General features: G+C 39.1%; 1 protein-coding gene across 4 annotated transcripts in view; it reads left to right on the plus strand.

Moving 5' to 3' along the window:
* The first annotated feature begins 4,885 nt into the window (after positions 1 to 4,885).
* Positions 4,886 to 12,261, plus strand: part of CHID1 (chitinase domain containing 1) — a 105,328-nt gene continuing 97,952 nt past the window's right edge. For 2 of the 4 annotated variants that reach the window (XM_051622323.1, XM_051622324.1), the window contains exons 1-4: positions 8,209 to 8,367; positions 9,717 to 9,866; positions 10,739 to 10,871; positions 11,879 to 11,923. In XM_051622323.1, the coding sequence (XP_051478283.1) occupies positions 8,215 to 8,367; positions 9,717 to 9,866; positions 10,739 to 10,871; positions 11,879 to 11,923 (481 nt within the window). In that variant the 5' untranslated portion in view covers positions 8,209 to 8,214. Of the gene's footprint in view, positions 4,971 to 8,200; positions 8,368 to 9,716; positions 9,867 to 10,738; positions 10,872 to 11,878; positions 11,924 to 12,261 lie in introns of those variants that run through there. The other 2 variants (XM_051622321.1, XM_051622322.1) reach the window with 2 other exon arrangements.

The following is a 12,261-nucleotide window of genomic DNA, read 5'->3' on the forward strand; positions in this document are numbered from 1 at the left end:
TAAACACGCCAAAGAGGTAGGACTGCACAGAACACTTAATCTCATCAGCTGAAAATAGATTCAAATGGTGTCAAAACTGGCCTAGACTATCTAACCAAAACTATGCTGAGAGTTTCAGTCAAAATGCAAGTGATTAGTATACTTAGTGCATTATAATGACCTGTAGAATCAATGGGTTTAGGTCAACTGGAGTCATCTCTCAAGCATCTGTTCTGTATGTTTTCAGAATACATTGTTATACGCATGCCTTTTAGTTGTCTAAGTATCTATTAGAAAGACAAGAGTATGTGGTAGTCACACATATATCCGTTTCTCCCTTGTGACTTTGTAGACCAAATGCAACTACAGGCAGTCATGCACAATTGGTCTTGTATTCAACTCAGATTCTCCACATCTGTAGGCTTACATGAAGAAAACTCTTTTCATAGCTTTACGAACAGATTTGGATGCTTAACAATAATTTCCATTTACCTTTGAAGTTGAAAACTTAAGATGGCACTACATAGGAATTTCTGTTTCAGAAAAAAAATATTTTTGGGCTAGCCAAAATGTTGACCAAATTTTGACTCTTAAGAACACAGTGACACCTAAAGGCTAAGTACATCAATCCTGTATTCCAGCCAATACTGCAACTGCAAGTCATACAAACTACGTTTTAAGTGATGGCTTAAATACTGCTAGCAGAATAGCTGTGGCAGTACCAAGCTAAGCACGGGCTGTAGATTCTGCTTGAGAACTGGAGTAAAAATTCAAGTAGTTAAACCAAGTATATCTCTTCAGTTTTGTAATTATACTGCTAAATATATCATTTGAAATGGCACAGCATGCAGCACACAAACTCTGGTTATTTTATGTCAACCTCCTTTGACTAACTTTTGAGGTGTTACTATATTCACCCTTGCTCCTTGTCTTCTTTTTGCCTCAACAAAGGCTTCCTCATTTACACCGTAGGTATATATCTGCCCTTACTGCCTCTTAATGTTAAATATTAGCCCATTTCAGACAGTTTTGGTAGGGAGAATATAAATAGTTTATGTGAATAAATAGCTAGAGGAAAGAGAGCCTGTAACGGTCTCCAGGTGCCTCCTGACTGAAAGAAATGTTGCAATGTGAGCACAGCGGTTACTATACAGCAGAGTCCACACCAGGTACCCTTAGAAACATGCAGAGTTAATAAATCTAGAAAACATTTTTGTTTGGGCTTAACATCTGTAGACCACGAGTCTGTAAAAAAAAACAACCAGACTTCATTAGTTCTATCCATCCCAAGATGATGTGATTTTTAAAAAGATTTCTGCTTACTGTAAAATCAGCATTGTAGGGGAAATAGTCTCAAGAAATGCTTTCCAATACATAAAATGTATTGAAGCATATTTGTTTGCCAACAAATCCACAATGTCTATCCATTCTTCCCCATGGTATATATGAGTTAACAATTTTAAGAATTTCATTGCACTTTGGTATAGTATTGAATAATTACACTGGCCTTCATAAATATTACCACTAAACTGAATGGATTCAGCTGACGAGTATCCATTTGTGGTAACTACACAAAGGGAATTGTTCCTTTCCCTGAATTACTTCTGTCAGATTTGTCTCCCACCCCATTGGTTATTGCTTTCTTCTGCTCCTCATGGTCATTCTAATCATCACCGGAAGCAAAAAGAGCTAAGGGGAAAATGGAATTGGTAGCTCCTCCACAGGTACACTCAATTGTGTTTCTCTACCTGACATCAAACATGCATTATCCATTAACAGGGAGCACAAGTTTATCAGCAATATCTTCTGCCATGTCCAAGTATCATATGTGCTGCTTTCAAGATCAAGAAACACAGAGTTAGGATAATATCTCTATCATGAAACCCTAAATTTCCAGAAATTTGGGACAGATATGCGTAGATCTTTTCTTTCCAGTGAGCTCCTCAGAGATCAGAAAGGGTTTACTCCCAAAACACCAGGTTTCTATTAAAATGTAGAATAGAATATTTACACTTTAAAATGAACTCTGAGAGAGTATGTGAAATAAAATAAGAGTGAATACATTTTTTACAAACAAAATCTCATTTGCCACCTGCATGCTAGTAGTGTAATGTCACAAAGCTGGAGGGCTTTGTGAGGTGCAATAAACTCTGTACAATTCCTTCTAGCTCATAAAAGTTTTTAAAATTTAATCTCTGAGATCCTTCTGCTGTTTCTCTTAGCTTTCTTTCTAACTACAGGATTCCACTAATTTTTTGCTGCCACACCATTTTTATTTTTTGAGTATGCACAGTTACTTGCCAGGAAAGCAGCATGCTTCTACTCTCCCCCAGGTGTCCTATCTTACTGAGGTACTGTTTTCTTAAAGGAATAGTAGCATACAGACTGAAAACACAGAACAAAAACTGCTCTATCACAGGCAAACATACCCCACTTTTAAACTTATTTTATGCCTCTTTGAGCTGGCTACAAATGCACAGAATTAAAGCAAAACACTTACTGTCCATAATAATAGTCAAAATCAGTAACTGCTAGAGTATGAGGAAAAAATAATGAGAAAACTGATCAGTATTTTATGTAAAATATTCACCTTTGAAGCTTAGGGCCTTTTCATTTCTAGAAAAAATAAACAGTTAAGAAACAAAAGATATAAGTCCAGGTAAAGCAAAGTGAAATTTAATGAGTTACAATTCATTACATAGAGGGAACTCCAGTGCCAAGATGCTCAGCCTTCAAAGTACCTTGCTCAAGGAAAGCATAGTGCCAAGTTCAGTTAATGAATTTGGTAAGTAGCGCACGAGGTGCACAGTGGGTGTTACATAAGGTACATTCATTATTCCCAGAACAGATACAAATTTTTGTCACTTTGAAGAACATTAAAAATGTAGAAGCATAAAGATCCCCTTATCTTTCAGTCTTGCTTAGTGGAATGTCAGCCCCTAGTGGGGACTGCCCAATACCTTATAGATATGTTCAAAATTTGGGTGCATTCTTACATATGAGAGGTAAGATCTGGGATTCCCTTATAGGTAGCTACAGGTCTCCTCAATGGCAGCATGCACCCTGTGAACTACTTGTAGCAAACTTCTGGGTCAGTCCCACTAAGGCTACAAGAAAGGGAGTCAACAGGAGAATATGGTGGGAATGCAATACAGGAAATTATAATTCCATTACAGAGAGACTGGAAACAGGAGATTTTTCGTGCCCTCATGCCTTATCTATGTCATTCCTGCTATTTACAAGTGCAACCAGAAAGCATTTGTAGTTTGTGAAAGACATTATAAAACAAAAGGAAATCTAGTACCACACGCAAATTACTTTAGGTACTGTAGTTATGCACCTTCTAAATCTGGGGCAGTTTATATATGAAAATGTACTCTATTTCAAACATGCCTATCATCCAAACATGCCTAGGAGATTAAAATCTCACCATTTCTTGAGTGAAAGCTGAAGGATTCAGAGGTATTTGGTGATACTTAAAAAGTGGGGCGAGACACTTTTTCCTCTCTTTGGTCTGTAAGCATGTGGGTTGAAATGTGGTAGTGAGTACCAGTTTCCTTTCTGAAGGCCTTAGAAGTTAAATCTAGTGCACGGAGAAAATATACTCATTCTCAGCACTTGCCAGAAAGACCAAACAACTGGTTCACTGACCATGATTTTGTACAGAGGAAAAATATGTATTTTTTTCTTTTAAGTGTTAAAGAACACTCATGGAGATCTTTATTACACAAGAGGGAATGAAAGAGGAAGATAGATCAGGAGATAATAAGGTAAACCTCCAGTTCAGCTTCTGGGAGGTGGCACCAAGCTACAACCAACACAGAAAGAAGGTCACAGAAAGGCTTCTGTTGGAAAGTGCACTGCCAGGACATGCGAGGCTTGCCACTAGATCATGACATTACATATGCATTTTTATCAAGTCTTTTGATAATGGTATTTACTCCCTGTAAGCAGCCCTTGAAATACCAGGGTTATATCAAAACTTCTGCTGCAGTAAAAATAGTAGTAGCAGAGCCACGATGTACCTAAAAACACAAACTGTAGCATATCAAACCAGAAGATTATACAAATTTCAATTTTAAACACAAACTTTTACTTTAAAGCCTGTTAACAACACCTCTGCTATGAAGACAGGCAGAGAGTTTGGGCTATTCAGCCTGGAAAAGAGAAGGCTCTGGGGAGGCCTTACAGCAGCCTTACAGTACTTGAAGAGGCTACAGGAAAGATGGGGAGGGGCTTTTCATCAGAAAGGGTATTGATAGAACAAGGGGTAATGGTTTTGAACTGAGAGACGGTAGAGTTAGCTTAGATATTAGGAAGAAATTCTTCACCACGAGGGCAGTAAGGCACTGGCAGTAAGGTTACCTAGGGAGGTTGTGGATGCCCCCTCCCTGGAAGAGTTTAAGGCCAGGCTGGATGAGGCTTTGTGCAGCCTGGTCTAGTGCAAGGTGTCCCTGCTCACAGCAGGGAGGTTAGAACCTGATGATCTTTGACATCCCTTCCAATCTTAACCATTGTATAACAGCCATCTGGAGAGCTGACCTCTCCTTTCTGCACACCTGGGAGTTAGCAATAGTGCTTGCTCACTGCCTGCAGCCTTGTCTGTACTACCATTTTGTCTCCAGTCCAGTGCACGTATTTTAGCCTAACTCCCTACTTACCTACAGTGCTTGCTTCAGCTTGGAATAAACCAAGAGGTTCTCCAAGGGAATTTACGATTAAATCGTGACTAGCATTTGCTGTCTTTTGGTACTGATGAGCACCAATGCAAGCCACACTCACGGACAGCCCAGCCGGCTTCTTTCCCCCTGGGGCTCGGCCGGCGCAGGCGGCACCTTCTGCCCTTCTCCTGCCCCGGGGAGCGGCACCGACCAACCGCCCCTCCCTGCAGCGGCCGCCCGCCCGCGCCGCCATCTTAGCGCAACCCGCTGTCCTCCCGCGCCGCCTCAGCGCTGCCCCGTCAGCCTCCACTTCCGAAGCGGCGGCGGGCGGTGAGTGCTGGCAGCGGCGCGTGGCTGGGGGTGGGCTGGGGGTGGAACGGGGCCGGTGGTGCCGCTGCATTCCGGCGTTGCCCTGGCTCTCAGCCTACGCGGCAGCCGGCGCGGGGGGGTAGGAGACGGCGGTTGAGCGTGGCCGGGGGCCCGCGGGAGCAGAGCTCGGGGCAGGCCGCGGGCGGCTCGCTCTGCTGCGAGGGAGCGCGCTGGCTGGGCAGGTGCGCAGGCTGCTCGCCGTCTGTGTTCTGCGTGGAAAGCTGTGGGATCTTGAGGGGCGAGTGTGGGAGGCAGTTCTTGCTGTCAAAGTAGAGCACCTTACCAGAGGAAAGGGAGTAATACTTATACAGGTTAGAAGTGGGTTTATTTTCACTCTTTTTCACTCCTGAATCTCGCTTTTGTTGATTTACGAACACATCAACAGTATGTTTCCGGACTTCTTCACTAAGTGATGCAAATTCCTGCATCAGTAGTTAGAAGCTAGTTTCTTCTTTAGAAATAAAGTATAGGCATTAACTCTGATTTCAAAACAGCTACTGTGCCAGTCTCCAAGATTATTTAGTTTCTTTGGTTGCTTCTTTTGGACAGCCTACATCTATGGCAACTTTTCTCTCTTTTAAAAATAAAAATGCTTCTGCAACGGCTGACTAGAAGTATGTTATGTATGACTAGAATTATGTAGATGGAGACTAAGGTTAAACAACATTTGTGACCTGGCTTAGAGAGAAAACTGAGTTTCTCATCAGTTTGTCAAAAGATGCTTTAAACCTTAAATTGTCCATAGGACGCAAATGGAGCCAGTCTTCAGTTTTACTTGCATTTTGCAGTAATACAGGAAGTAAAAAATAGTGCCAAGATCATACAGTTATGCTCAGTTTAGTTAATCTAAGGAGAATTAAAAAATTATGAAGGAAGGTTCACAGAAGAAAAACTTGATGGAGGTTCTAGTTTTGTAAAGCTTGCAAAATTCGTGCTTGTAGTTTCTATAAGAGCATTTCAAGTTTGACTGTTTAATCTTCATGTAGTGGAGAGATGCTGTCTACTTAATTTTCACTAAACCAATGTAGTTAAAGAACAAGCTATTAAAGTTCCAACCAAGAGTTGATATGGAACTGCCAGTGAGTGGCAGAAACCATTTTGTCACAGGCTCAGTGTTTCCTATAGATCTAGGAGTGAATATTGACTTAACAATAATTGGCAGATGGATGTGGTCATGTCAAGGAACTGAACACATTTTGATGACTAATTAGAGTTCAGTAATGGTTTTTAAAATGTCTGTTCTTCAGCTCTGAAACATTAACTTTTCTTCAGGGAAGTGGATGCTGTTGCTAATTGCTTCTAAAAGTGAAATCAAATGCCTCCGAATCACTATATATCAGCTTCTGGAAGAATTTATATCCTGTCCAAATAGTTAAAACTTGTTAAAGCTTGTTAAAGCTCTCAGTTGTTCCTCTCTGCAGTAGTTTATAGATCCTGCCCATCTGGATGGGACAGAGTACATGCTACCAAGAGTAACCTGCTTTGCCTCACTTTTTAAGAACATGGAAAAAAGGGGGTTAGTAGAAGCGTAACACCTTAACTATTAATAGTAGTGAATTTAAAATGGTGTAGCAATTTAGCTTTTGCCATACCTTCTGGCTCTAAGAAGTATTAGAAGTCTTTCTACTTTTATTTTGCAGTCTTACTTGACTGAAGCCTTCAACTCATCTTGTACATGAGGGTTTTTATGCTCTTTGCTTTTTGGTGCTAATAGCATAGTTTTTTTCAAGCATTTTGCTGTCATCATCCTTCACCTTTGTTCCCTCATTACATGTCTGCTCCTGCAGAGTCCCTAGCTCCAATAAATATCTGTGCATTTTTAAACCTTGCTGTTAAGCCAGCCACATCAAAATATGCTCAAGTTTTTTGAGTTGTTGATCTCATCTCTGCATTACCACTGTTGGCATCCAGTAGCTGCTGTTTCATTGAGTACATTTACATTACAAATTTACATAAATACATTAACCCTTAAGGTTCTGTCTGCCACCGGATTACTGCCACAGTACTCCTTTAAACTGCACCTGGTATTCTGTACAGAGGCAAAATACTCAAAACTTTGAGCAGCACTTGTTATCAGTGCAAACAGAACAACAATAGTCTTGTAAAAGTGACCTGAAGAAATAAGTTCATAAGTCTTTAAAGTAATCAGTAGAAGTGCTAATTCTTCAGAGTGATACAGGAAGCACAAGAATTTTTTAAGTTTGATAAAACTTCAGAAAATTATAGGAAAGGTAGCTGCCTTCTTGTTAGGATCTCATAATTATGAGAAGCAGTCTGGTACATATCTAGAGGCACTAGTTTATTATCAATGAAACTAATCCCAGTTTGATACTGAGGACTTCCAGAATTAGTAGCTGGTTGCTTCATTTTGGTATTTACTTCCTTTCACCCTGGTTCCCCTAATGCTAAATATTTTTAATCTGTTTTTTTTCTAATTGACTTCTGGGAACTAGGCTGCAAAACCAGTAAGACTCATAAATGGGGAGAAGTTGAAAAATAAGCTCTGGCTGTAGCTGAAATTTCTTTTGGAAAGTCCTTCTTCTGACAGAACTAAGGTGTGATGGACAAATAGCACTGAATGGAACTGAACAGAACTTTATTAATTGTCAATAATTTTATCTGAAGCTAGGACAAACTGTCGGAGTCATTCTTCTAGAACAAAAGTACCCTTTCATTTTTTTCTTTTTTTAATCAGTTCTTCATGTTATCACTTGGCAAGGAATTGAAAGCAAAGTCCTCACCTGTTAGGGTAAAGGCACATAATAAATATATAATTTCAGTTTTTTCTGTCACTTTTTGTGACTTGCTGACTGGGTTAGGCAGGAGCAAAAACAAATGGGATCTCTTATTTGCAATAAAAAAGCTAAGGTGGTAGTATAACTGGGCAACAGGCATGTATCTCTCTTTCAGCTGTAAGTTGTTATACTTCTTTGGGAATTCTTTAAAAGGGGAGCTGCAGCTATCCAACCCACTTTTTCTGTGATAAACCTACTAAAGCAAGGGACAAAAAAGGTGTTTGAGCCTAGGAATCTCTTAAAATACTCTGCTCTTTTTCTGCCAGAGCAAAAGCACTATTGAAACAGTACTGCCTTAATAATAAGTCTGATTCTAGAGGGCAGAAGGTAAGACAATTGCTGGACTTTTTTTAGACAAGAAAACTGAATTAAGCTGTTATATTCTTCTGTTAACAGAGATTCAAACCCTTATGCTTTCAGAGCGGGAGAAACTTGACAAGGGGAAAAGCACCATGAGACTCCTCTATACTTCACTTTCTCTTACTACAATTTTTTGGCTTGCTGAAGGTACCCTGTCAAAAACAGATGCAAAGAAAAGTGCAACAAAAAAAAATGAAGAAGAGGTAAGAGAAGTAACTGAAATGCTCATCTTACATGTGCAGTGTACTAATTGAACTTTGGTAAATGGACTCTCATTCTGGCAAAACAGTGTTGAAGGCAACCATGTATTTCCATTGAAGCTTATTATCACAAGTAAGACTACCTTTCCTTCACCTTTTATTAGTGTCACAAATGACTCCTCGAACCAATATGATGTTGACTTCTGGAGCTTTTTTCCCCATGAAAGATGCAGAAGCAGCTTTTTTGTCCCCACTTGCATAGCTAAAGGAGACATACTTCACTTTGGAAAGGGATGCAGTTAGCAGTAGTTTGGGCCAGGAGTGCTAGGTCATTTACCGGTGGAAGGGCAGATGTTCTCAGATTTGCTGATGCTGTTAGAAGAGTTTGAGGAGTCTTCTCACCAGCAATTCCTTTGCAGGCAGAAATGATTCAGTCCTATAGCAGTCTGATGAAGTAGAGTCTTCTCTATGCTGAAGAAGTCTCTCTTGCTGTGCTTGTTCTTGTTTCTTGCCTATTTTTTTCGAAACTACAAGAAAGCATTACAGTGCAAGAGAAAGCGTATGTATGGAGGAGAAATGTATTTACCTGTGTGTATACCAAGTACATATACTTAGTGTTGCTAAGCATGTTAGGTAAAAAACATGTTCAAAATCCTCTCCCTTAAATGATAAGTATAGTTAATCCTTTATGCAGATACATCTCTCATTGTTTCTGTTGCTTGCTCAACATCTACCACAAAGATATAGTCTGCCAGTAGTGAGGATAATACACAGTGTTAAGACAGGCCTTATACCTAAAGTCCTTAATCTCTATCAATACTATGCATGCTTTATTAGGCCTTCTCACTCTTTTTCTGTCAGCTAAAACTATTTGTGCTGGTTTAGTTGAAGCAAATCTTTCTCAAATAAAGGTGTTCAGAACCTTGGCCTTCAGTAACCACACTGCAGCATACTTGGTCTAAAATATATCCAGTTTAAAAATCATCTTCAGATTCTTGGTTGAGAACTTCTAACCTCTTTTTATCATTTTGAGGGTAATATGCCAGAAGGCATTGTTTAGAGAGCAAGGCACCATCAGCTGTGGTGAATGATATTCTTTAATTTTACCATTTCTTGACTCTTTTGTTGTTAATATGCTTTTTGCCTTGCAAACAAAACTTGTTTACAGGTGGTGACAAATAATTTCTCAGCACTTTTCCTGTTTCAGTTTTAAGTCATATTGCTGTGCATAATTTAGGAGTGCTCATAGTTTAATGATGAGATTCTTTTATCTCTTTCTTTCTTTTTGAAGTCTGTTGCTACTGAAGGTGGCTGCTTTGTGTTGCTGCTTCTAAAAACTGTCTTCTCCCCAGACTCTTCATTCTGATAAAAATGTGCAGGACCGGGGGTTAGTAGTTGTGGATCCAAAGGCAAAAGATATTATACTGGAACACAGAAGTTACTGCTCCAAGAAGACAAAGGAAAGACATTTCTTTGGAGATGTTCTGGGATATATTACTCCTGTAAGTTGATAAAATTAATAAATTGGTGCTTTGAATGAATGCTGCAAACTGTGCCAATGTGGAATTTGCAGCCATGCTTTTAAAAGTATTTTTATAGTAATAGAAAATTCTGGTCAACACAGGCAAATAGGCAGAGGATTATTTGAGAGCTGGCTTGGGTTTCAGGTGATCTCATACACTTGTTCTCCCATCAGTCTCTTCAAGGATACCCAAGTCATATTGTTGTTCCTCTCACTGGTAAAACAGAGATGATAGTATTGCTAGTATTCTCTTGTACTTGTTGACCCATGTAAACTTGCAGTAAAGCCAGAACAGGAGGGCTACTAAGTGTCAATGTTGAGAACAGCCCATCTTCCCCCGCATTAGACTCATACTGTGCAGCTACCAACTTGAACCTTCTAAAGAAACAGTTGAAATTTTATACTACTGTCCAACTGACATCTTTTGCTATCTAGTCTTATTATTAATCAAAACATCCTTTTTGAATAATAATTGATAATTCCTTTTGTTTAGAAGATGCTTTTCACTTGTTTCAGTCTTACACTGCTCAAGAGAAATAGGTCCCCTATAGAGCTCTCATAAATCCAGAATCTGTAAATTCAAAACTGTGTTGAAATCTACATGCAGAGTGCTGTAGGTCAGGTGAATTTACACAGTTTGAAGATTGTTGCTCCTGTAGCTGAGTTTCCAAAGTACTTTTTTATTTAAATAAAAATAATATCCTAGAAGATTTCCTCAAACTAACAAATTGTGATTTAGCAAATGATTACATTTGTGTTAAATAATTTGTATTGGTAAAAAGTGAATTGTATGTCTTGCTTTTGAGCCTCTAACTTTTTTTGTTTTCTTTTTTCCCTCATTTCTTTTGCAAGTGGAACAGCCATGGCTATGACATTGCTAAAATATTTGGAAACAAGTTTACACTAATATCACCAGTCTGGTTACAAGTGAAAAGGAGAGGAAAGGAAAGGTTCCAGTTCACTGGGCTCCATGATGCTGATAAAGGTGCTATTTTCTTTTTCTTTGAATACGCATTGCAAGTAAGATTACTTGTCTTGTTGCAGACTAGGTAGCTTTAGCAATATATACATGTGGATTTTTATAGCTCTGTGCCTCTCCATTCCATTTTTCGGGGAATTTTCTTTAGAGTGAACTTCTTTCTGTACCTGCCTGCTTCCACACGTGTACATAGTTTGTTTGTCCAGAAAATAAGTAGAACAATGGGCTTTTCCACCAGCCTGTCTACAAAGCCCCTCTTATAAAAAAGAGATGAAGAATCTGTACAGGCAGAGGTAGCCTTCGGTGTTTGCACTGTGCAGTTGTTTACCTCTTGTGGTTTGTTTTGGTTTTTTTCCCTTTGCAAAAACCTTTCAGTTTGTTTTGGGAATGGAAGATTTAATTAATCCAAAATGAATTTTTTACTTCTACTGTCAAGAAACTGGCAGCAAGTTCAGATTTCAGCTAGTATGTTCTTAAATAATAGCTAAGTAGTATCTAGTTTTGAACTTGATTGAATGTGGGCTATAACAGCTATATAATAAACAGCTATAATTCTTACCAGGTTGGTGCCTACTAACAAATTTGTTCTAGTGCAATGACTGCCAAGAGGGATGGATGGGACACTTGAAAGTACCATCTTAAAAAAAACCAAAATTCTTCCCGGGTGGTGCTTGTTGACTACAGAAGTGTTGTTCTGAGCAGGTAGTAAGATAGTTTCCATGATGAGAGAGAGCTGTAAGCAGCAGGGAGGGGTTGGGTAGGAACTATTGTAAGATAGTTATATACTTAGTTATACCTAAATACTAGGTAAGCTGTGATGGAGGTGAACAGCTTCAAATTCTGTGAATCAGAGTGTGTTTTGTCTCTGTTGGTTATGAACTAGTAATCTGTGGCAGGAAGGTAGATCTAATGAAACAATTCTACATAATTTGAAGAATGCTTCAAAATACATTGTCATTGTCAACATCAGTTATATTTTAACAGTTGTTCTCTTACTCGATACTCTTTGATAGGCTGGATGAAAGATGTCCGAAAAATCTCCAAAAACATTAAAATAGGTGAGCGTCTGTTTTATGTTTATTTTTTATCCTCTTTAACTGCTGTCAGAGTGAAAGAAGAGTTTGTTGCATATGTATATGGGGGAAACGGAGGTTACCTTAGCGAGGTTGTAGGAAGGCAGAAGTCTGAGAAGAAAAGTAAAAGCAGTTAAGTAACTGAAGTGTTGATCCTGTTGGTGGCCTTATCTTTTGCCTTAACTTCTTGCTTTGGATAAACTCTGGGTCACAGGGCCCTCTCTGGAGGGGTATTTCATATATAACATTACATACTTACCTGGAATTCAGGGGTTCTGCTTAGTTAAAAAGAAAAAAAATATAAAAAAATCCTTCATGATAGT

This window comes from Apus apus, chromosome 5 (assembly GCF_020740795.1).
Source record: "Apus apus isolate bApuApu2 chromosome 5, bApuApu2.pri.cur, whole genome shotgun sequence".
NCBI lineage: Eukaryota > Metazoa > Chordata > Aves > Apodiformes > Apodidae > Apus > Apus apus.